The 24958-nt window shown below is 36.6% G+C and overlaps 1 protein-coding gene and 1 long non-coding RNA gene across 3 annotated transcripts in view; one reads left to right on the plus strand and one right to left on the minus strand.

Moving 5' to 3' along the window:
* Positions 1–6594: 6594 nt before the first annotated feature.
* On the plus strand, positions 6595–18866 carry LOC141282643 (uncharacterized). Its single transcript, XR_012337544.1, has 8 exons — positions 6595–6957; positions 8734–8812; positions 8931–9021; positions 9170–9310; positions 9468–9571; positions 9793–9927; positions 10007–10100; positions 18732–18866. It is a non-coding gene; the product is annotated as an uncharacterized lncRNA (long non-coding RNA).
* The window catches only part of radil2b (Ras association and DIL domains 2b), a 30710-nt gene continuing 22621 nt past the window's right edge, over positions 16870–24958 (minus strand). For both annotated transcript variants that reach the window (XM_065253518.2, XM_065253517.2), the window contains exons 11-16: positions 24726–24870; positions 22827–23008; positions 20909–21239; positions 20435–20517; positions 19244–19383; positions 16870–19029 (exon numbers count right to left, since the gene is read on the minus strand). In XM_065253518.2, the coding sequence (XP_065109590.1) occupies positions 18948–19029; positions 19244–19383; positions 20435–20517; positions 20909–21239; positions 22827–23008; positions 24726–24870 (963 nt within the window). In that variant the 3' untranslated portion in view covers positions 16870–18947. The remainder of the gene's footprint in view (positions 19030–19243; positions 19384–20434; positions 20518–20908; positions 21240–22826; positions 23009–24725; positions 24871–24958) is intronic.

The following is a 24958-nucleotide window of genomic DNA, read 5'->3' on the forward strand; positions in this document are numbered from 1 at the left end:
GTTTCATGTACATATACTGTATACATCCCCATATATGTCCATACATTGTATGTGCATGTTCTCATATATGTACACATATTGTGCATACATATACAATAAATATGTACATATATTTCCATCTAATTTTACATATATTTAAAATGTATTCCACAATATATCGAACACATATATACATATATTTCATGTATTTTCCATATAATTTTACATATATTTGAAATATATTCTACCATATAGTAAACATACATGTCACACTATATCTGTACATATATTGTTAATACATTTTCGCATATAAATCGAAATCTAATATTGCGGATATTTATAAATATAAAATTGCATATATTTTTTAATATATAAACACATATATTATATTTAATGTACAATATATTGAAAGCGGCAATAATTTGTATATTTTGCAATATATTGCAATATATTACACATATAAAGAATATATGTACCATCAATATATTATTCCATGTATTGCCAATATATTGGAAAATTGGAAGTAAAATAATATATTGCAATATATTAGAATATATTTCAAGTAATATATTGGTAAATATATTTTCCTTTCATAAGGGATAGTGAACTACAAACATCTTCTAACCACCAAACTAGCTAACGAATGCACTGTGCCATATTAGCAGCAGAAGTCGGTTGACAAAATGTGGAAGAGCGAAGAATTAAAAAGGGGCGTGGCGGAATTAGGTGAATAGAAGTATGTAAGAATCTAAAAGATGTACCTTTCCCACCCCCACTAGTTAACTTGTAAGCAAACCCAATATATATATCTATATATCCTGTTTAAATTCACTTTATATGTTCACATGCCTGTCATAATCCTTTTCAGGGTCATCTTCTCTAATCATATATTTTGATGACAAGCTCATCCTGTCTTTAAGGTTTTAAATATATACAATGCATATTATAGAAATGCTATGTGTCTGTTTTTTTCATTGTATAACACACTGTTTATTTTCTGGCCTGTTCAGTTAAAGTTTTCCCCAGTGATTAATGATCTTGCATTTGCTATATTTGGGAAATATCCTTTGGTTAACTGCAGGTTGGTTGTGGTCGGGGCAAAGAGGGTATTTTAGGGACATGTTCCAGACCCCACTTCCCTGTTTTTAGTACCACTTCCCCTTATGTAGGTCGAACATAAAGCTGTCTAGGTTGTCTACCAAAAGTGCATGTTTGCAGAGTTAATTAGTCATACGATTGTTGTCTCGACGGATTCGTCAATGTGTTGATCACGAGATTATGCCAGACATTACCCAGGTGACTAACGTTTCCTTTTTGCATCCTATATAATGTGAAGGATGTCTAATAAAATTTGGTCTATGTTTGAACGGCATTTGGTGTCAGTGTCTTTATAGCCCCTGATATATATCAGAACTCTCTGCTGCTCAGCTCAGACCTCCAGACTACTAAAATCTCATACCTCTAGACCTGCTTAGAATTAGATTCTAACAAAGTACAAGAGGGGAAACTCAATAGAACGTTCCATTGCAACACCAGCGCCCAGCAGCAGCCCCACGAATCCGCCATTTTGGAATGAAAGCGAATCGGGAGTAAACTAGAAGTAATGGCAATATCAGCTACTTTGTAGATTAAAAGATCAAATTCAAACTGAATGATAATTACACAGAATAACATACAATCAGACCAGTTGATCATTAATCCCTTTTTACAGCTGTTTTCAGATATTTAGACAAGTCTTCCACTTTTATATATATAGGCTAATTTTACATAGATACATACCGACATAAACTCATCCACACATAATATTTTGGCTCCATATGCATACACATATACACACATATACATCTGAATCGCTCGAAATGGATTAAGTAAAAAAAAAAACACACACCCACTGTCCCAAAGTGGCAATTATACGTAAGGGATAATGTAGAGGCAGCCGGTAGTTATCGGGAAATAAGCCCCGACAGTGTGATCAGGACCCGACGCGAAGCGGAGGGTCTTGTATCACACTGAAGGGGCTTATTTCCCGATAACTACCGGCTGACTCTACATTATCCCGCTTATTACACGGCTACTTGTCACATAAGAAAAAAAACTGGACATGAATATGAATTTGAAACATTTTATTGGCATATTTGTTTTAAATTAACATTTTTTATCCTTCCGCGAAACTTTGCACAGATGCATAAAATGATCGTAATACCTTATTAAGATCCTCTGCTTCATACTTGTCTCCATTTTTTCTCTTTTAGCCAGTCTTTGAGAAGTTTTAATGCCCATTCTGTATTTTTTTGTGTGTTGGCTTCGTAGCTGTCATGCTCTATTTTGTCAAGTTCAGTCTCAGTAAGCTCTCTGTGTCTTGTCGTGGTTGTCCAGTGTTTGTCACAAGATGGCGCCAAACAAACAGTAATCTTTATTGGCGCGGAGCGATCTTACTCGTAAAAGTAGTACCGGCTATGCGTTATTATTTTGGAGCGGTTATTATTCGAAAAGAACGAACCTGCAAATGTCTCAACTGACCAATCAGAATCAAGCATTCCAGAGAGCCGTGTAATAATGTAGGATAACAGACAGATTAATATGTACAAAATATATTTCATACCTAGTGGAGTTGGTAACTAATAATAGTAGTAAATGTGTAAAGTAGCATAAAATAGAATTACATAAGCAAGAAAAAAATACCTCAAATGTGTATCTATTTAATGATTGTATTCCTCAACTGATAACAACAACAAATCAACACATACATACAAGACAATACAGCATTTCGTTTAGTGAACAAAATTTTAATTTAAGAAACTTACTATTGCGCTTCTGATTTGGCTGTGAGATTCGCTGAGAATGAATTGAGAATGAATTGGCTGTGAGAATTTTCATTCCAAAATGGCGGCCGCGCTACTGAAGCGCCACCTAGTGACTGTTGCCAAAAACGAATGAGAGTTTCCCCTCTTGTACTTCTATACTCTTTGTCCGGACTACCGGTACATTCGGGAACTTGACTGTAAATTTCGTCACCGCCCCTTTTTGGGGGTTTGGTGTATTGGGATAATGTGTGATTATGCATAATAGGGATGGGCATGATTAATCGACGATCGATAATTGATTGTTTAGAATTTAGTCGATGACGTTAATTTGTTATTGATTAATCGAATACTTTTTTATCTAATGCAGGTTGCGTTGCCTAGCGTAGCATGTGTCTTGAAGCAGTTAAATGAATTTCACTGTATGGCAGAAATTCAACATTTTACCACCAGGGTGCAATATTTGACACCATACTCCGTTATCTGTGACCTTCCGTTTTGATTTCAAAAAAATAATCATGAAGAGGTCATGATTTTTTGGAACAAATGAAGTCTCCGTTTAAGAATGCGGCTCGCAGCTGCAGGTTCCGCTGCTTTAGAGCACCGCATATTCAAGCGCATATATCTTCCGTTTGTCTAACTAAATGTAGTTTAACTGTTTGCCACAAGTTGATCTTGTAATAAAGGTCTCATGGAGGAAAACGCGCTGTATTTTTGTATTCAACATTTTTGAATTATAAAAGTTAAATAATTATTTTTTATGATAAAAATATTAATGATTAATCGATAGTCGATCGTTAATTCTCCCGACGATCGACTAAAAAAATTTAATCGAATGCCCATCCCTAATGCATAATGTGTATTCATTGGTTCCGATGCCTGGGAGAGGGTATTTAAGTCACGTGATGTGATTTGCGCCTGGACTGATGTGATGTAGTCTGCGTGTGACCTGAACACCAGTAAAGCATGTTTGATAGCATTTGATTGTCTGCCTCTTGAATATACAACATTAATTGGCGACGAGGATAAAGCATGTAAGAGAACATGGCGCAAATCGGAAGATTAGATGAGTATAAACTCGAAAATGAGTCCTGGTCTGCATATATTGAACGAGCGGAATTGTTCATGATTGCAAATGACGTGGATGATACAAAGCAAGTAGCGACTTTGCTTAGTGCTGTGGGAGCGTCCACATATGGATTATTACGGAATCTGGTTCAGCCTGCAAAGCCGAAAGATAAAACTTTGGAAGAAATTGTGAACATTCTTAAGGCCCATTTTGAACCAAAGCCGTTAATTATAGCTGAACGCTTTCGATTTCAGCGCTGTGTTCAAAAGCCCTATGAAACTGTGTCCCAGTATGTTGCTGAACTGAAACAATGTGCATCTAAATGTGACTTTGGTGCAACTTTGGATGAATCGCTAAGTGATCGTTTTGTTAGTGGAATCCAAATGTCAACGAAGATTGCTTTCGGAAGACACACTCACCTTTGCACGTGCACTTGAAATTGCTCACAGCATGGAAACCGCAGACCGAGATACACAACAGCTGAGGATTCAGCAACAGTGCATAAGGTAAATGGAAAGGCTGTTTATCAACAAAGACAATTGTACTATCGTTGTAAAGGCAAAAACCATAATGCTCAGGATTGTTATTTTAAAAACTCTAAATGTCACAATTGTGGAAAGATTGGCCATATAAAGAGAGTTTGTAAAGTAAAAGTGAAGACTCCTCACAACAGTAAATCTGCTGAACAACAAAACAAGCACAAAGTAACAGCTTATATGTATGATGAAGAGCTAGAGTTGGAAATGTTTTCCATGTTAAGTAATACTCAGAAACAACCTTTCCAAGTGAAGTTTACTGTGAATCAGCAGGATTTATTGATGGAAATTGATACAGGAGCTGCTGTAAGCATAATTTCACAACAAAAGTATGAACAATCGTTTGCCCATTTGCCACTGGAGGGAGCTAGAGTAAAGTTGAAGACTTACACAGGTGAATGCATTCCAGTATTGAGTCAATTCACAACTACTGTACAGTATGAGGATCAAGTGAATGACTTACCACTAATTGTAGTAAAAGGGAATGGTCCAAACCTGTGTGGTAGGAACTGGCTCCAGAAAGTAAAATTAAATTGGAAAATGATTCGATATGTGAGTCAAACTAGGCAGCCTGGGACGATCCAAGAAGTGCTGGAAAAGTATAGTGACGTCTTTAAGGGACTCTAAAGGACATTAAAGCTACTATTTCAGTGAAACCAGATGTTCCACCTAAGTTTTTTAAAAGTCGTCCTCTTCCTTTTGCTATGAAAGAACGTGTGGAGAAGGAAATTGATAGACTAGAAAAAGCAAATGTTATATCTCCAGTCAAATACAGTGAGTGGGCTGCTCCAGTTGTTCCTGTTATAAAAAAAGATTCCACAATTCGCTTATGCGGAGACTACAAAGTCACTGTCAATCAAGCTGCCAATACTGAAGTGTACCCCTTGCCATGGATTGAGGAAGTCTTAGCCACTTTGAGTGGAGGGAAGTTGTTTTCAAAGATTGACTTGGCACAGGCATAGAGACAGAGCGCCGATATGCAAATTTGAAAACCACGCCCACCGGGGGGGAAAACAATCCAACCGTCTCCATTGACTTTGTATTGCGAGAGGCTGCCTCCTTGTCATTTCTGGCTTATAACAAAAAACAGAATAATGCCTAAAAGCTGCTGTGTGACAATATGTACAGCTAACAAGCCAAAGAACCCAGAAATAAGTTTTTATAAGCTGTCGAGCCGTAAAACCCAGCTTTTAAGGAGAATAAAGTGGATCGCCGACTACGTTTCCCCCTAGTGGACGCAGTTCTACTAATAGAAGTACTATGAAAAGTTGCCTGTTTCCACTTTTGTTTCTTTAAACGCTCGTTTTATGAGGTCGACCATTAAATTACCATGTGTAATTTAATGGTTAAATGTTTTTAATGAATACACATTTAAGATGACCATGAATTAACTCTAATTTGCATAGTCATTGATATAAAAGCTTATTTTTGCATATAATATAAGCATTGTCTAAAAATGAAAATAGGCTTATACACATAATTATTATTACAAGACCATCATGTAGCCTAATATTAGACACCCAAACCAAACAGAAGTTTAAGATCATATACATCTTGAACGTAGATATATAAATGAACACAGAGAATGGAAGTTTAACACTGTGAAGCACAAGCAAACATGCAGAGGAACTGAATTGCAGTTAAAAACCATCAGGATATTATCAAGGGCTTATTTTATTGCATTTGGAGCCTTACCTCCAGATAAAGTAATAAACTGGACTGATGATTTAAATGTTGTTTACTCACATGTGCGTTGTAAACTCTATGGATTTTATGTTGCAGCACTCGTTCACTTCTCTGGACTGTTTGTTTACAGTGTCGAGTGAGCAGCTACACTGCAGGTTCGACTTCATTTGGCGCTAAGCAGACCTCTTGGTGATGTCAAAGTACCGCGAGAGCGAGTCAAAGCAGATTTCTCCATGTGATAACTGGAGTCTCTCTCGCGGTACTTTGCTGTCACTCGCGTCACTATAGTAATCTGATTTCATAGAAATTCATACGCCGATCGGATCGCGCAGTTCGGCATGAAGTATATAGCCTAATATGTATTTCAACCCGCTAAAGTAGGAAGTGTAGCATGCTAATGGTCAATGCTTCACATCTATATTATGACTAAACTTTAAAAATGTCACAAAACCATGCTGTTACGCATCCTCACGCTATTTTTAGTGGGTATACGGAAATCCTTGACAATTTCTAGTGGGTATACGCATAGATATCATATAGAAGACTAGATGCCCTATTGGCCGCTGGGGACTGAGAAATACGGCGGCCATCTTAAACCGGTCGTTCTCCTAGTTTCGTTGCATGGCAGCAGATAAGATGTCAGAGCACTGTGGAGCATTTTCCTGTTCTAATCGGCGGACGATCGCAAATAGAGCCCGGAGGATTATTTTCACAAGTACTTTTTAACATCGCGGTACTATTGGTTGTATTTTGTGAATAGAATATTACCAGAAAATTGAAGAAAGAGCCAGCTTATTGATTTTACTGTACTGAAATCGTAGCCAGCTAACGTTCGCTAGGCTATGTTTACTGCACCAGCCGCTGTTCACCCTGCAAGGAGAGTGGGGTAAAGTAAAGTAATAATTACAAGAGTTTATCTGTTGTGAGTATTGTGTAAAGCGCTATATAAATGTGTATTATTATTATTATTATTATTATTATTATAAGGTGCTGTGAGCTGCGTGATCCGCCGAGCTTTAAAAAACAGAGGATGTTTTCCTTCGTAGGGAGGACATTGAGTAGACTCGGTTTGGAATCGACAACTATCAGTCTGACTCGTTGTCACTGGTTGTGTCTGTGTTTTTAAAGATAAGGCTCCACCATGTTGCCAAACTCACCTCTCTTGAACTACAGAAAGGGAGCACGGGAAAGAATCTCTGGAAAACAGTCCTCTTTCAGGGGTGTGTGTGTGTGTGCGTGCGTGCGTGCGTGCGCGTGTGTGTGTGGGGGGGTTTACAAATCATTTTAAATTGTTTCTTCACCATATTAAAAAGTCTTATTTTATTGCAACTATCTGTTTCTGCATCTTTGTCATATTTATAGTGTGTGATTTATAAAATATCTTATGTCCTACACCACATATTTTGATTTTGGACTCACTTTATATCTTATATCAGAATATTTTATTACTGTTTAGTGAATATTCATTCATTCCTACTATGAACATTAAGTGGCGCTGTCCACATTAGTGTTGGTAACACTAAGATTCTAAACCTAAATATTGACAAACTATATATTGTTGGAAAGCTCAAATAGTATAATTTTCATATTTCATTACCATTTGGGGAAAATTATGACACAATGAGAGTCAGTTTCTAAAAATGTTACGGGCCCACAGGTAGGCCAAATTTGTTTTTGCATATAACACTAAAACCCTACTCTAAACCTAAAAAATCATGGCAAGCTATATATCACCGGAAAGCTCTCAGAATGTAGTTTTAATATTTCAAAATCTTTTTGCATGAATAATATTGCGGTGACAGTAATTTATTAGTTTGTGAGTATACAAGAGTACAAGAGTATGTGGCAAAATCTAGTGGCAGTTGTTGGTAAAACCCATTAAAATTGTGACCCAAACATCATTTTTTTTGTGATTTGGATCACAACTACTTGAGACATATTGCTTCATGTTAACATTATTTATTGTGTGAAACATTAACTTTTATGTAATTTTATTTATAAATTAATATGTTACTGCATAATTTGATATATTAAAATAAAGGTAAACGGCTATAAAAATATTTATATTTAATATTTTTACGTTCTAACTCAATTGTGAAAAACCCTAAATTGTCTTCTTTAAAACAAGACCAAGATTAGGTTTCTAGCCCAAAGAATCCCAGAGAAATATTCATTTAAAGATGTACATCACATTGTCACCCCCACTCAAACGGGATTTGCGGCACATAAGGGGTTAAAATACGCCGAACCATGTGTCCTATATCATAGCTCCATGAATGACCTTTGCAGCAAAAAACCCGCGTGAAAATCTGTTCGGTATTCACTGAGATATGATTAATTAAATGCGCTGATAGCTCAATCCACCAGTAATACAGATTACACTGAGTGGAGCGGGTGACCGATCTAAGATGGCGGCCCCATATCTCACCGCGCCAGTAGGCAGTAGCGGTCGATAGGGCGTCTACCTATATGATGTCTATGGGTATACGGCGTATACCTGCGTATCACGTAGACTACACTACACCACTGCACCACATGTATTTGACTCAGTAAAGAGTTAAGTGAGCGTTAGTCAGTTTGGTTTGCATTATCCCTTTCGGACGATAACGTGAGCTTGTAACTTAAAGTATGATGTTTAACTTTGTGTTTCTGGTTGCTTCAGGATGTAAACCAACAACATTGTCAAATTAAAGTGAAGTTAAACTGACGAGGGTCTGGAATTGTGCACCACATGTGACTCGGTAAAGGTTAACGTTAGCCAGATTGATGTGTGCATTAATGTTATGTCTTTTCGGACAGTAATGTGATTTGTTTCTTATAAGGTATTATGTTTAACTTTGTGTTTTTGGTTTCTTTCAGGATGCAAACCAACAACGTTGTCAGAGTAAAGTTCAAAGACAGCAATAAATATATTTTCTCTTCACAACCATTTGACACATTTTTGAATGTGGTAAGAGTTAATACTTTCCTCTAAAACATTTTTAATAGTAATATAAGTGTATGATTGTACCTGAAGGGTATAAAAATAACTTAATAATAACTTGTTAATTTGGCATTGCTGGCCTTTGTCTATTTGCCAATGGTTTGTCTTTTTTCAGTTGCCAAGAAGTTTAATCTTCCTACAATGAATGTCTTTGATGACTTAAAGACAGAGGTTGATGAGGAATAATATCTGCTGACATGACCAGACTTTGGTGTCCTAGAAATTTTCATCCCAGAAAGCACAACAAGCCTTGATGGTAAATTGTTTTGACATGCTTATCAAGTTTTTTTTAGCAGTGTTCACCAATTCACTGATTTGCATATGCTAATATGTCAGTTGGACTAATTCTCAATAGCATGCCATCAAAATTGTATGAACAGATAATCTAACTATTGATATGGATTATATTGAAGATTATTTATCTAATACTGAGGGCACGTCAGAGTCTGATGGGACCGCAGTGTTGATTAGAAATCCTCCTGAAAAAAATCAAGCCGAGGAACGTCATCTAGTCCAGGTAAGAATCACCAAATTTGCCTCCGAATTAAATCTATACTTAAATATGTAAGAATATTTGAAAATACACTAGTCAACATTTACAGTGGTTAAAAACTTTAAAAGCTTAAAACCAAATTTAAACTTTTTTGATCCACCTCAAATGTTGACTAGGGTATAAAGTATACACTTGTCAGTTAATCATTTCTCATCTCTGCTCTATTTAACATAATCCCCCTCCAGATGATCGAAAATATCCTAAAGGGCAGCCCTGGAGGCGAGAAGGTTATAAAGGAATACGCTCACACAAAGTCTTTCGGATGGCCAAAGACGTGACATGGTGAAAATCTTGGTGGCACAATTAACAAAGGAACATGGGTAGGTTGTTCATACACTACTTTGTAAATTGATGTTTACGATGTTACGGGTTGTAATTGGTTTATGTTTCTGTTTGTAGATCTTCCCCTTACCGAAGTTTGAAGGAAGAATGTGCAAAGGGTATTATCTCCATATTCCCATGCTTTGCTGACCCCAGGAGCAAGCTTAGTTATGTAAGTACCTGTTGCCTCTCAGTCTTTGTGATTTAAAGGTCCCGTTCTTTCTGTGTTTTTGAAGCTTTGATTGTGTTTACAGTGCACATTATAACACGTGTTCAAGGATTCACGTGTAAAAAAAACTTGGTATTTTTTCACACAATTTACTTATCTGTATACCGCTGTTTTCACTGTCCTCAAAAAAGGCTGATGTCTTCATTGTTCTATGAAGTCCCTCCTTCAGAAATATGTAACGAGTTCTGATTGTGTACACTCTAAAACAGGGGTCTTCAATTAAAATAGCTTGAGGTCCAGAAATGAACCCTCCTCCAAGCCAAGGTCTGGACAATTATGTACTGCACGTAAAAACATAAATTGACGGCTTTCACCAGACTAAAGAAATTAGTGTAAATCTTTGCTTTTATTGAACAAAATGTAAGTTATCATGTATTCTGAATAATCTCTCTTAATTCATATGGATTTTCTCTCTTAATTTGTACTGTTCCTTTAAGTCTATAAAAATGTAAATAAGCTCAAATGAAATAAATCAGGTTAAACTGAGTTTAAAGGGGCCATGACATGAAAATCTGACTTTTTCCATGTTTAAGTGCTATGATTGGGTCCCTAGTGATGCTATCAACCTAGAAAATTTGAAAAAGATCAACCCAGTAACTTAGTTTTGGTAAACCATTATCTACAAGCACATGAAAAAATAGGTCGTTGAAATTTGGCTCTCCTTATGATGTCATAAGGAGCTCTTATTATAATAATCCAACCCCTTAATCCAACCACAGCACTGCCATTTAGTGCAGAGAGAAAATAATTCACAGAACAATTGAGTTTCAATTTCAACAAACCACCATCATTGTGATCAGTGTTTGCACTTGATCTGCACATGTGCATTTTAGAGGACACACCCAAAACGGCACATTTTTGCACACACCTACAAAGTGGCAATTTTAACATGCTATAATAAATTATTTATATGGTATTTTGAGCTAAAACTTCACACATGTGCTCTGGGGACACCAAAGATGTATTTGACATCTTAAAAAAGTCCTGTGACATGGGCCCTTTAACTTAAAGATGGAAGCATAATCTTCCTAGTTTAAAAAAAAAATCACATTACATTTATGTTAACTTGCATACATTAATCTGACTGAGAACTTTAGTGGGATAAATTGCTTTGTCCTTTCCAGCTAACATTTTAAATATTATTTTCCTCACTTCATGTCTGTCTTTTCCATCTAAAAATGTTTCACGCAGCATCCATGCACTATTTCCCCATCTGAACGGGCTTGTTAAGCTTTCCTAAAATCCACTGTATTTTCAGTGAACACTCATAGGCTCGTTTTTGGGTGGAAGTGAGTGAGGACCCGTGTGGGTCGCTCAGACTGGGCTTTTAGTTCATTTATTTTTCGCACCCTTCCCTCGTACTGCTGAGGGTAAGTTTCCTCAAAGTGTCTATGTTTAGTTTTGTAATAGCGTTTAATGTTACCACTTTTGACAACCGCAACAGACTCCGAGCAAATGAGAAATAATAAATGCGTATTTTTCCACCCACCTCAAAAAAGAAGTTTTCAGCACCAACTTTCCTAATTTATGAGAATGCCATTGTTTTTCACTCTCTGCTCTCTTCACTGCACATCTGTCTGTGATTGTTCGTCTCGGCGCGCAGCACTCAAACCTGGGTCAGTGTAGGACCCAAATAGCGCTACTGAGCTCCCTTTAAGTGCCTGATATAAAAAGGATTTTATAATAACGTTAAAAAGTATTTGCTTTTTATTTATTTCATTGCGTCAAAAGGATTTGCGGTCCGGAACGACGCATCTTGCGGTCCGGATTCGGACCGGGGTCCGCCATTTGGTGAACCCTGCTCTAAAAAAAAAAAGGTTCCTTGAGGTTCTATATAGAACCACTTGGCCAATAGAACCTTTTTCCAAAAAAGGGTTCTATATAGAACCCTTGGAGGGCAAAGAACCATTTTTATTAAAATGGTTCTATAATTCACGTTTTGTGACTGAAGTGTAAACTAAAGATTACACAATAATTACAGACCTACACAACTCATTCACAAACCTTTTTGTGTCAATAGGCTGTGGTCAAAGAAAGAGAGAGTCAACAAATAGGCTATTCATATTTATTGTATGATTTATTTCCTGTGAGCTTTTTTTATGCAAGTTTGTACATTAGCATGAAATTTACAGTGCAGTTTGCATTTTTGGTGAATAACCAGGTGTTTTCTTTATTTTGTACATTCTATATTGTCAATGTTTAATTTAACCTGAAGGGGCATTAAAAACAAATAATCGCAATAGTGCCCTCTGGTGGCGTATATATGCGTTGCACCATAAGCGAAGATGAGCCTCGAGACGTGACAGTTTTTTTTTTTAAACTGAGGAGTTCGGACTCCGGACCGGGATTTCTGTTTGTGTACTTCAGTTGGTACTATAGGTAAGTAAACTTTCTACATTTTTGAAACGATATTACTGAAATATTTAGTATAATTAGTTAATATTTATTTTGTTAGAGTAGGTCTTGTGCTAAATAGTGATACTAAAAGCTACATTTATTATATTTACCAGTGCTGGGCAGTAGCTTCACTACAAGTAGCAAAGCTAGTAGTTTAACTACATTTTTCGGTAGCTTGGTGGTAGCTTAGCTGCTTTCTAAATCAAATAGCTTTTCAGTAGCTAAACTCTTTTTTTTGACCAAGTAGTGAGGTAACATTTCTGAAGTCGTCCTGAATTTGAGAATAAGCGCGTCATTTGAATCGACACAGGATGTCGTTTGTTCCGTATTTTCGAGTTGTGCAGCCTTCATTCATACAAAACATTACCACTCGCATTCTGTGAAGACTCGTGCTCTACCTCTGACTGGGTTATGTCATCAAGCCAAGCTCATATAAAAACATGTAATAAATATTACAATTGAAACGATTAATAGAATGTGCTTTGGCGGGCACCTCACAGACGCGTACCTGCTGCCTGTGGGCCCACGTTGGAGACCCTTGTGTTAAGATATGTCAGGGCCAGGTGTTTTTGAAAAAAGGCAGCTCAAACATGCATTTAATTCTGGGAGTAGGATAAGTCCAGCAAACAGCCCCAAAATGTGAAGTACCTAGGCCTACATTATGCTTGTATTGCCTATAATTACCAAAATGATCAATTGAAACTGAATAAATAATTACATAATAAAACTGGTTAAAAATAAAAAAGCAGCTTGGATGTAGCAAGCTACTATTGATGTAGCTTAGCTTGCTACATTTCCCAGGGGGGTAGCTTCAGTGTAGAGAAGATGTGAAGTAACTGGTAGCTTAGCTCTCTACATTTTCCAAGTAGCTTGCCCAGCACTGATATTTACCTCAGTTAAAAAATACTGCTGGTAACGTTAAAGCTCTGACAGGCTTTGTCAACCGTCAGTTATAAAAGCTCTGTCAAATAAATTTTGTTCCGGGTTTTAATGAATTACGTTACTGTCCTGCTTTATTTCTTTGTCATTTTAAATTAAATTGCCAATCACAATAAGACAGCTGTGTTGTAAGGAGACGAAATTCGAGTGTAATTTCAATGAAGCGCGTGGTCAAGGGAACCGGGTGGAAGACGGTGGAAGGGAAATGATATGTAAATGTTTGTCGCAGTTTTACACATATTCCGTGAGTATTTTTCGCTTGTTCACGAGTGTTTTATCAGGGTTGGAGCTATGAAGGAAGGAAAGTGGAAACTGCTGGCCACATTTCAGAACATTCCGCCGGTCTGTATAAAAATGCACGATTGCAGTGCAGCGTTCGTATCCGCAACAAGTCTAGATATGCATGTTTTCTGTGATGCACACAATGAATTAATGTGATGGTAGCTGTTAAGACACTTACATTTAACATTCAAATGTTTTAAAAACCAAACGTGTTCAGGTTTTTATACGTATTTGGTTTGTGAAGTGTAATTTATGCTTTTTTCCTTCCCCTCACAGATGGTTAATAAATGGTCAGTAGATGACACGTCACTGGCTTTAAAATATAAACCCCATTGATGCAAAAAGGTAAGGTGCTTAAAGGGACCTCGTAAACCTGACTTCTGTCACTAATGTTCATCAAAGAGCAAAATAAAAGAAATCTGTGTTTTGTAGCTTTAATGATAATTCTTATGTATTTCATTTAGAATTTAGCATTAAAGACTGTAAAGTATTTGAGGACTTAATTTAAATTCTGTATATTTCACACTATTTTTTTATTGAACATTGTGTTTTGAAAAATACATCACTAGTCAATTGCAACCTCAAGTTAATGTAGACTTTAAGGAACTTTTGTCTGAAAGTGTATATATAAAGATTTTGTGTTTTAAGATGCTGCATGAAATGACAATGAAGTTTGGAACAGACTTGGTGAAGAACATGGATACATCTCTAAATAAAATGGCCCCAAACATCATATGGAGTGCAAAAGAAGGAAGTAAAAAACATCTCTACGCCAATCTCATTGGAACAGCATAGGAAAGCACAGAAGGTAACTACATCATATGCTTGTTCTTTGCACAGTGTAAAGTAGCCTTATTTGCATTGTCAATGTAAAGGTTCTAGCACCTATAAATTGTGTAAGTGAAAATATGAAAATAATGTTAGTATAAACTTTTTCCTTGCCATTGAAGAGTTAACTTGTTAATTAAGAGATGCTGGCTGAGAAAGAGTTAGTTTACCCACAAATGAAAATTGTCGTCACTTTCTTCAGCAGAACACAACAGAAGATATTTTGAAAAAGTATGGTAATCGAACAACAATGGTGCCCATTGACCTGCATTGGTTTTGTGTCCATTAAATTGCTACCAGAGTTGTTCGGTTACAGACATTCTTCAAAATCTTTTTTGTGTTTGTGTTCTGTTGAAGAAAGAAAGCCGTGAACGTTTGAAATAATGAGTTTTCTTTTTTGAGTAAAATGTCCCTGTAATTGATTTCTGTACCTAATGTACAATAATTTGTATCTTTGTAGGTCTGGTGAGGAATGCTGCACTTATGTTATTGCAAGCATTATTTCAAGAAAATCCCAGCTTCCTTTACTGTGTAAATAGTGTAAGTATAGTCTTCTGTAATTTCATTAGCATTTGAGGCACTTCATTTAAAGTAACATTCAATGCAAATATAAAAATATTACTCTGTTCAGCCTTAAATAGCATACAGCTCCACATCAATTATTATGAGTCTTGTTGGTTCTTGAGTGTCGCTTGCCTAGTTGTCATACTTTATTTGTGTTATTATGGGGTAATTTTAAGTCTATTTGATGGCTTCTGTTAATTGGTAAAAAGCACTTAAAAGGTGAAATGTTTGTTTTACAGGAACCCAAAGGTCCTTAAGTACAAAATTAGTGTGCGAAAAGAGAGCACTTTCAGTACATTATTGAAGTGTACTTCTTTTTCAGCTGGGTTTTCACAAGGGCGTAGTACGTGAGTTGCAGATTTACACTTTTAACTTGTTTTAATTTGGGACTCTGATAACAAACATATGGTTTATATATTGTAAATAAAGTTTAAAGGGGACCTACACTGTAAAAAATCCAATTAATGAAATGTTGGACGGGCAAAAATATATAAGTTAAACCAATGTTTTTGTTTGAGCTAGTTGAGAAGACATATTATTTTAAGTCTAGATAAATCTGTGTTTAAAACATTAAATGAATGGTTATTTTCAAATCCAATCAACATTCAGAATGGCTAGTGTTGACTGAACTAATTAAGACAAATCAGGTCAATATGTGGACTTATGACAGCTTTGTTTCCTGACAACAAAATGCTCCTAATATTACTGTTATTTGAGTTGTTCAGGCGTGAATGTATGTGCTTAAAGTTTAAATATGCGGTCGGTTAATAAAGATAGCGTCTATTTAAAAATGTGCTCGGAAAATTTCGGACGGAGCTCCATATGAGCTCAATATGAGCTCCAGAAAATCACCGGCGCTTAAGTGCTCACACCCCGCCCAGCGCAGCCTCGCCTTGGCAAGTGCATCAGAAATCGACTGCTGGCTCAGATATCTCTGTGGCGTTTAAACGTGATTTAATTCATTTTAATTTCTCATACTTAACAATGAAAGGGTTATGTTTTAAATCATATTTTAGGATTGCACTTAATTGAAATGGCTGTTAAGTGATGTTTCATATCTTTTACATTTGTTATAACCGGACAGCATGCGAATTTGAACTTCAGAGCTGAAGGAGCGGATGGAGAAATAGTCCCAATATCATAACAATCTTAAATAAAACTTCTAAATATACCCGTGTGTGTACCCGTGTGCGCGTGCGACCCACTCGCGCGCGCGTGTGTATGTACAGTATGTGCGTGAGTTTTTAATTTAAAATGTCTGAACTCGGAAGGATCTGGATCACAGGTCATTTTATCTGAGATCAATCCGCACCTAACAGCAGGAATCACTCACTGTTTTACACAAGGACACAAGTCAACAGCCGTTTCCTCAAGTTCACGTCAGGTAAGTGTTTGTAAATAAATGTTAATTTTAGACTATTAATTGGCAAAGACGCAAATACTTGACGTTTTTGTAAAGATATAAGTTATATAAAGGTGTGTTATGTTATGTGTCCGAGTTAAAGTGGAGCTATTTTAGTTAAGATTACCGGACAGGGTTTATTACTCCCTCTTAATTATAATTGGGACATTTTTACAAACAAACCTTATAAAATACAATACTGGCGTGCATTTGAGACAAAACAATAGCACTCATATGTTAAGAGATGTCAGTATTTTAGTCAGTGATAAGTCCTGTCCGAGAAAACCGCCCAATAGTGTTTAATTCAATTACGTGTGACGTCTGAGGGAAATTTGGCAATTTTAGGGTATAAAGTCTTTCACCGTCAAGCTTTATTATATTAAACATGTATTTATGTATGTGTGTGTGTGTGTATTTATATTCCTCTGTTTATCAAACCAGAGCGGTGATGATGTGGAGAGAGGCAGACCAGAGATACATGGTGAAAGAAGTTCTCCTTAATGGCCCTGCAGATGTTCTGACTGACTTTGGAGTGCTTTATGTTCAGTCTGTATGATAAGTGAATAAAGCTTCTGTTTTTATGTGACTGAAGTTAATTATTTGTTAACAACACCAGCATAAATTATTTGATAAATAATTTTAAAAAGTTTATTAAAAATTCCCAAATAATAAATATTAATTGAAGTAACACATAAAACATTGAGTAAATACTTAAAATTTCATTGACAGAGACTTTGCTGTAAGTTTTTAAAGATTTAACTGATTAAAACATTTTAGTTGAATGAGCTATAAAGCTAGTTGAGCAAACATACTTTTTTATATTTGAGTCAAAATTAGGCCAACTAAAAAACATCAATCCAGATAACACTTTGGAGTCAGAAATTGAGTGAACGTAAAATTTCTGTGGAAGTAGTTACTAAAAAATAATTCATTGAGCCAACAATTTATTTTTTACAGTGTATCATGAAAATCTGACTTTTTCCCTGTTAAAGTGCTATAATTGGGTTCCCAGTGCTTCTATCAACAGAGAAAATGTGAAAAAGATAAACCCAGCAACTTAGTTTTGATAAACCATTCTTTGCAAGCATGTGAAAAAATAGCTCATTGAAATTCGGCTCCCCTTGTGATGTAAGAAGGGGATCTTATTATAATAATACCGCCTCTTAATCTGCACTATTCAACCACTGCCATTTAGTGCAGCTCATTTGCATTTAAAAGGACACACACAACAACTGCACATTTTTGCTCACACCTACAAAGTGTAAATTTTAACATGTTACAATAAATTGTCTATATGGTATTTTGAGCTAAAACTTCACATACATACTCTGGGACAGCAAATATTTATTTGACATCTTAAAGTCTTGTGAAATGTCTCCTTTAACTATATCTCATTTCAGTATTTGTAGTAGTTTGTTTCTGCTTTGTTTATTGTACCATATTATTTTATGTAATTCTTTATCTCCTCTGTTGTATTATCACTATTTATATTATTTTAGTGTTGTTATGAATTGTAAAAAATGCTGTTTAAAAGAGGCTTGACAAATAAAATGTATAGTGCTGTTTTTAGCAAGATAATAAAATTTTACTGAAATTACAGGTTTGTTTCAGACTGATGTTTTTCATTTTCGAGCTGTTTGATGGTAAAATGTGAATTTTGTAATTCAGAAGAATAACTCTGGACAGAGTTGGTTATTTTTTGTAGTTCACTAATAATTGATGAAAAACAACTCCGGAGGGGAAGTAAATTGTGGAAGAGTAAATCTGAAATTACTCTAAATAGGGTTAAATTGTAACGGAGTCAATTTCTTTTAGTTCTGAACCGAGTAAAATGGTACTAGAGTTGTTTTTACAAACACTACATAGAGTCAAATATTACATGACAGAGTAAAATATTAACACTACATTGAGAATAATTAACTCTAAAAAAGCAACTCAATCAAAAGAGTAACTTTTACTTTTTTTAGAGAGGGACCAAATGTTATCTGTTATAGAGTAAAATTTTCTTCAAATCGAGTAAATTTTACTCTGGCAAATTTCCTGTGTACTGTCATTGTTCCCTTTCCTGCGGTTGGAGTTTATTTAAATCAATCACAGATTCTAACAGTCAAAGTTTTTGTGTTTATCATGATCTGTGCTTTCTGATTATAATATTGATACAGATGAGGTGCTTGGGGCGATTGGCTTTACCAGCAGGATGCACCAAGAAAGAGAAGACTCCGATGGCAAACAGGTAACAAACTCAAATTGCATTAATCTCAAAATTCAATTAATGAATCACACACACACACACATACATATAACAATAAAATAAAAGACATATACACATAAAATCATTTGGTAAAACATTTTAGAAAAGTTGTTTTGTGGGAGGAATGTTATGCTTCTCTTGTATTTCTGTCAGATTTGGCAACAAGTAACCGTGGCCTGTCTCCTGATGTCTGAATGAGCTCCCTGCCACTGCAAACACACAAACAAAATACATTACAGTGATTTTAGTGACACAGAAAATATAACAAAAGTTCTTTATAAATGAGTAAGAATTAATATAATACTTATTAAAAAATTGTAAAATCCTAATGCATCACTTGTGTTTTCCTGGTAGAGCATTGCACAATGTCAGAAATAAAGGTACAAAGCTGTACCTGGCTCAATCTATAGTAATTTTACTCACGTTTGGTAGTCCACCCCAACCAGACTGAGTCCATTCACTGCTAGAATACGATCCCCTGGTCTCAGCCGCTGGGACAAAGCAGCAGGAGATTCCGGCATTATAGATTTTATGTATATTCCATTGACTTTAAATGGTGTTTCCTGTTTAAGAAAAAGATTACTGTATACTACTTATATAATATTATGATATGCCCACGAAAAAATACAATACTAAACAACGAGACAGTAAGAATTTCATTGCCACGTATTGTCATTTAGTGTTTGATTTCCATAAGCTGTTTAATGGGTAAGACTGATGCAAAATGTATAATATAGACACACAAGAAATAATATCCTACAATGGCCAACTATGTATTCCAATTTATTTTGCTATTAGTCAATAACACCAACAGGGTTCCCACACCTTAGTGAACTTCAAATTCAAGGACCTTTCAAGGACTTTCCAGGTCCAATACCCTCAAATCAAGGACTAAATGTGGGGACACATTACAGTATAAGTGAGAGCAAGGTTACATCATGTTACCTTTAAAGATACATTGTTACAGATCCCTTTCGATGAAACTTGCGCTGCGTCACTGCGGTGACACTTTGGGAACGCCCCCAGGCGTCTGAATATGTATATCAAATTCAACCAATGGTGAGGCTTAACGACAAAGACAGGATGGCACGGGAGCCAGAAAGTATATTGTTATTTGAAATATTGCCAAAGGCGGAATTACAGGGATGCAGGAAGTATGGCAAGGGAGACGCAGCGTCTTGTTCAGTTACATACATAACCCGAGACATTTTCATGTGTCAAACACAATTATGCAAAAAAGCATTGGTATGAATCAACATTCGCATACAGAAGATATAAGCATTTAAAGCGAACAGTTTAGCACGTGTGCTTAAAGAGTCTAGAATTTTTATGATATTATCCTACACTAGACGGGGAATAATATGGATTTTTTTCCCAGAAAACTTCTTGCATAAAATAGATTCAAGCACTTTCAATGACCTGTATCTATGTATGTATATTTTCAAAAACTTCCCAGGGCCTTCATTTTTCCCCACAGATTCACAAACTTTCAAGGACCCGTGGGAACCCTGCACTTAACATCTAAAAGTGCATTTTAAAAATATTGCATATAGAGGGATGATGCAAACATTGAAACATTAAAACAGATTAAAGCTTGTCTATTGATCCACTGACCTGTCCATCTACCAATGCCAGACCCAAACCACATGATCCTCTCTGCAACTCCAGCACAAACACATCTTCCTCATCACCCTTACCTTCAAAAACACATTAAACTTATTTTCATTTAAATAACTGATACGCATCAAAAGCATTGCATTCATCAATAAAATCTAGTGAGCCTTCTGCATATACAACATAAACGCCCTGCCACAGTTTCAAAAGCTAACCTGCTCTCTAATAAACCTTTTAAAGCAGCATTGCATATCCTTTACTGAAAAGGCAAACACATAATGCATATGACCAATTGAAGTGTCATTTATACTAACTTAATATTTGTACATGCTGTGCTATACATATCATTTTAGAATTACAATTTTAGTTACAGCCTTTTTGACTCACACACATGTCACCATTTTAGCATCTTGACCTCATAATGGTTATTTACATTAGATGTATTTAAAAACAAAGAAGACAAAATCCTGCTACCTTCTTGTTTGATTTCAGTAAGGTATTTAGAGGTCTGATGGTGTGATATCGTCTCCTGATGCTCTGTTTCAGGATCCATCAGCTCAAGGTTTTGCAGTGGGTTTGGTGGTGTAAGTAAAAATGGGGCCGAGCTCTCCACACTGCTGGGATGCAACCCTCTCCTCTGTAACTCAAGATTTTGAAGCTTCTTTGTTAAAATAGTTTCACAAGAGCCCAAATCATTTGTTCCAGCCCAATGAAAAACTTTCTCCGTGTGTCCAAGTTCAAGATGCGCTGTTGGATGAGCTTCCAGTTTGGTAAGTTTGGCCTCTGTTGGTACAGCGAAGACGAGCTGTAATAACACAGAAATAGGCAAATTCTTTATTCTGTCATTTACAATATAGTTTTTGGCTGTGTCCAAAATAGCCCCCTTTACACTCATGCACTACTCCCTAGTACATTACTTCACAAATGTAGTGCACTTAAAGAAGTAAATGAGCGAAGTGAATTTGCGTCGTTTACAGGACTCCAAGTAATAAAATGGCAACTTTTGGCTGTTCATATACATTTTGGGGATTTCAAAGTGCAAGTTTTTTAAACTAAACCATTATAATCTCCATATAAACTACAAAAAGGTGCATTTGTGTAAACAGTGACTTCATGCCTATTACATGTTCAAACATCGCCAACTACTGGCTTGGTATGGGTAATACAACATGGCCATTTTTGTGGATCCATCTGAACAGGACTGTTTTGACAGCTTTGTCAGCCAGTTCTGCTGGACACGTCCCGAACATGTTTTCGGGTGCGTTCTCCGGAAGTCGCGTTGGTCGACCGCATACGTCCTCAAGGTTTAATATTTCGGGTTCAATTTCAGAAAAGCAACCATTACATTTCAAGCCAAAAGTGAAACTACAATGATTGTATGTCTTAAAATAAATAAATCTTAATTTTCTAATGTATTTTAACTGAAATGTGAGAACCTCGATGACGTATGCGGTTGAGCAACGTGACTTCCAGAGAACGCACCCGAAAACATGTTCGGGACGTGTCCGCCGGAACTGGCACGAATGGCCACCCTATCTGTACGCGAAACAGAAAAAACTTTATCCACCAGTTTCACAGACAATGCCAGTGCCATTGATTTGTCTCAAGATACACACCAGTAATGTCTTTTTCTAAGGCATATTTATAAAAGAGGCTTAAACATCTTAATTTAACTAAGTCTACGAACTGGCCTATTTGTTTTTGTTAAGAGTGGTGAGCCTGTCATGTGTGGCTCATCATGTCAAAATATGTGTTTGGCGCATGAACCTATGCGCATCATGCGTCATGTCAATTATGTGCCTGCTACAGATGTTTTGAAGGAGTTTAAAGACAGAGATAAAAGAGATGCTCACATTTGACAGATACCCGCTTAATCTCATGTGTAATCAGAGTTTAGTGTTAAGTTAGTGTCTTGCGAGTATTTTGTGAATATGAGCTTCTCTTTAATCAGAAACCCTTCTGACGCATGTGCAGCAGGCACGTGTTTTGGCATAATGCAAGATCCACATAGGTTCACATGACACAACGAACACACATGTTGACATGACAACCCACACACAACCCTTCCGAACAAATTTGGTATCTTGTACCAAAACGTAGGAATTCATATGACACAAGCTTTAAAGTGGAAAGGTTGAGTCAAGCTGTTGAGTGTACACTTGTTATTGTATCCCATGTACACATGAGAATAAATGACTCGACAGTGTCCACTAAGATTTTGGACTCCACCACACACGGCTGTCCCCTCAAATAGTGTACTGTGAAAAGGGCACTGGAGAATATTTCACACACAGCCAAAGAAATGCATGCATGTCTAATTTAGCACAAAATGTACACGTAAAGCTTGGTTGGTAAAATGTTTAGTCTAACAAAAAGTAAGCCGCATGTATACCTGATGCGGTTCTGTGGAATTTGAACCAGAATCTGGGTCGGTGAGTTTTTTAATCAGCCTTTGAAAATGACCCAGCTGTTTAACTAGATCCATTTCACTGATCGGTCTTTTTAGATCAAGAACAAATCCATCCACAGGGAGTATGAGAGGTGGGTGGTTATCAAAACTTTCCAGGATATCAACTGCAGACAAAAAGCACAAGAAAATGATCAGATTTAAGAAAAGCTGATGCACTATCAATTCACCCCAACACAAGAACCACAGGAAGATATAAGCAATTATGTAATAAATCTATACTATGGCCTGTTTGATGAATGAAAATTAAAATTCATTTTGAGTATTTGCTTTGATAGGTATACAGTAGGCAGCAGGTTACTGAGAATTATTAGAAACTTGATCATCATGAAGTTGAAAAGGGGACATTTGACAAGACTTTTTTAAATGTAAAATAAGTCTTTGGTGACCCAGAGTACACATGTGAAGTTTTAGCTCAAAATACTCCACAGATCATTTATTATAGCATGCAAAAATTGTCACTTTATAGGTGTGAGCAAAAATTTGCTGTTTTTGGGTGTGTGCCTTTAAATGCAAATGAGCTGATGAATTTCAAACACTGATTACCATAATGGTGGTTTGTTGAAACTGAAACTCAATTGAGCTGTCGACTATATTATATGTGGGCGGTTTCTCGGACCAGGATTAGCTTAATCCAGGACTAGGCCTTAGTTTAATTAGGAAATATAGTGTGCATTTTGAGGTAAAACAAAGAACAATGATGTATTTTAAGATATGTCACTGCAAGTTGTTTTCAGTTTGGAGAGCTCTTAAAAGTGTTTAAGTCTAGGACTAGTCCAATCCCTGTCCGGGAAACTGCCTCATGATGTTTTATTAACAAAGTTCGAGAGGAGCACGTTCAAATAATCTGCCAAACTATCTCCTAATTACGACCAGCTGTCAACAATCAGCAATCAGGTGTCCACCTGATCGGCATGAGTGGAAGCCTAAGCCAACTCTCCCACGTCCTTCGACAGTTCTTAGCATCCCTCCACCACCCCGTCTCCTCACACTTACTTGGTTACTTCCTAACCTGAATACTGGTGGGGGGGTGGGTGTTCTGGGTTCGGGCCTAATACAGATCCCGGTGCCCTTTCTTTATTGAGGATTCTCCGGGCTAGGGCCAAATGCAGAGCTCAGAGCCCTCTCCTCGGACAGCACGCCAAATACGCATATCATTAATTCTATCTGACTTATTTGTAAGTGTGAACTCTTGAACTCCCTCTGCACTAAATGTCAGTGCCATGGTTGAAGAGTGCAGATTAAGGGACGGTATTATTATAAGAAGATCCTCTCCTGACATCACAAGGGGAGCCACCTATTTTTTCACATACTTGTGTTACTTTCAAATGTTTTGTATGGGACTACAGTCATTTTTTGTGGGTTCCTGGAGCCACATCGACACTAAACATGTAGCAAATCTGACGCAACCATCTTTAGTTTTTCAGTAGTCTAGTAAGGTGAATCAACGTCAGATGTAGTTGATTAGATCTACCTTCTGTGCCGTAAGACAGTGGTTCCTTAGGGGGCACCAGAGTTCACAACGGGTGCAGGATCAGATATGCTGTGAGCTCAATAAGATGCATAAAATGTTCCACTAATAATTTTATTAAAAATAGATTTTGTTTAGTTTTTAGTGGGGCACCAAGGATAAAAGGTTGGGAACCACTGGGACAAGGAACAGAGTCGAGAAAACATATTGTTTTGCAACCCTACGCTATCTTAAACACACATTTTTAATGAACATTCATACGGCATGCATGTCTGAGATGTTTGAAACATGCCTTAGCGACAAAGTTCATATTGTTATGATGATATCTTTATGTAATGATATGAATAATTTACTCGTTGTGAGGGCAGTGTTGCTTTCATCACTAGAGGGCGCCCATGCTGCAGGACACGAGCGTCGTGAGTTATACTCTCTGAGTACGTGGTGCAGCTGTGCTGGATTAAGTGCATTAAACTCCATCCGCAGGGCACTCCAGGACATCTGCATTGACACAAAGATGGAGATTTACATACTGACATGTTGTGTTTTAATGTCAAGAACCAGATTTTTTACCTACATTAAATATGGC

Source organism: Paramisgurnus dabryanus, chromosome 1 (genome assembly GCF_030506205.2).
Source record: "Paramisgurnus dabryanus chromosome 1, PD_genome_1.1, whole genome shotgun sequence".
NCBI lineage: Eukaryota > Metazoa > Chordata > Actinopteri > Cypriniformes > Cobitidae > Paramisgurnus > Paramisgurnus dabryanus.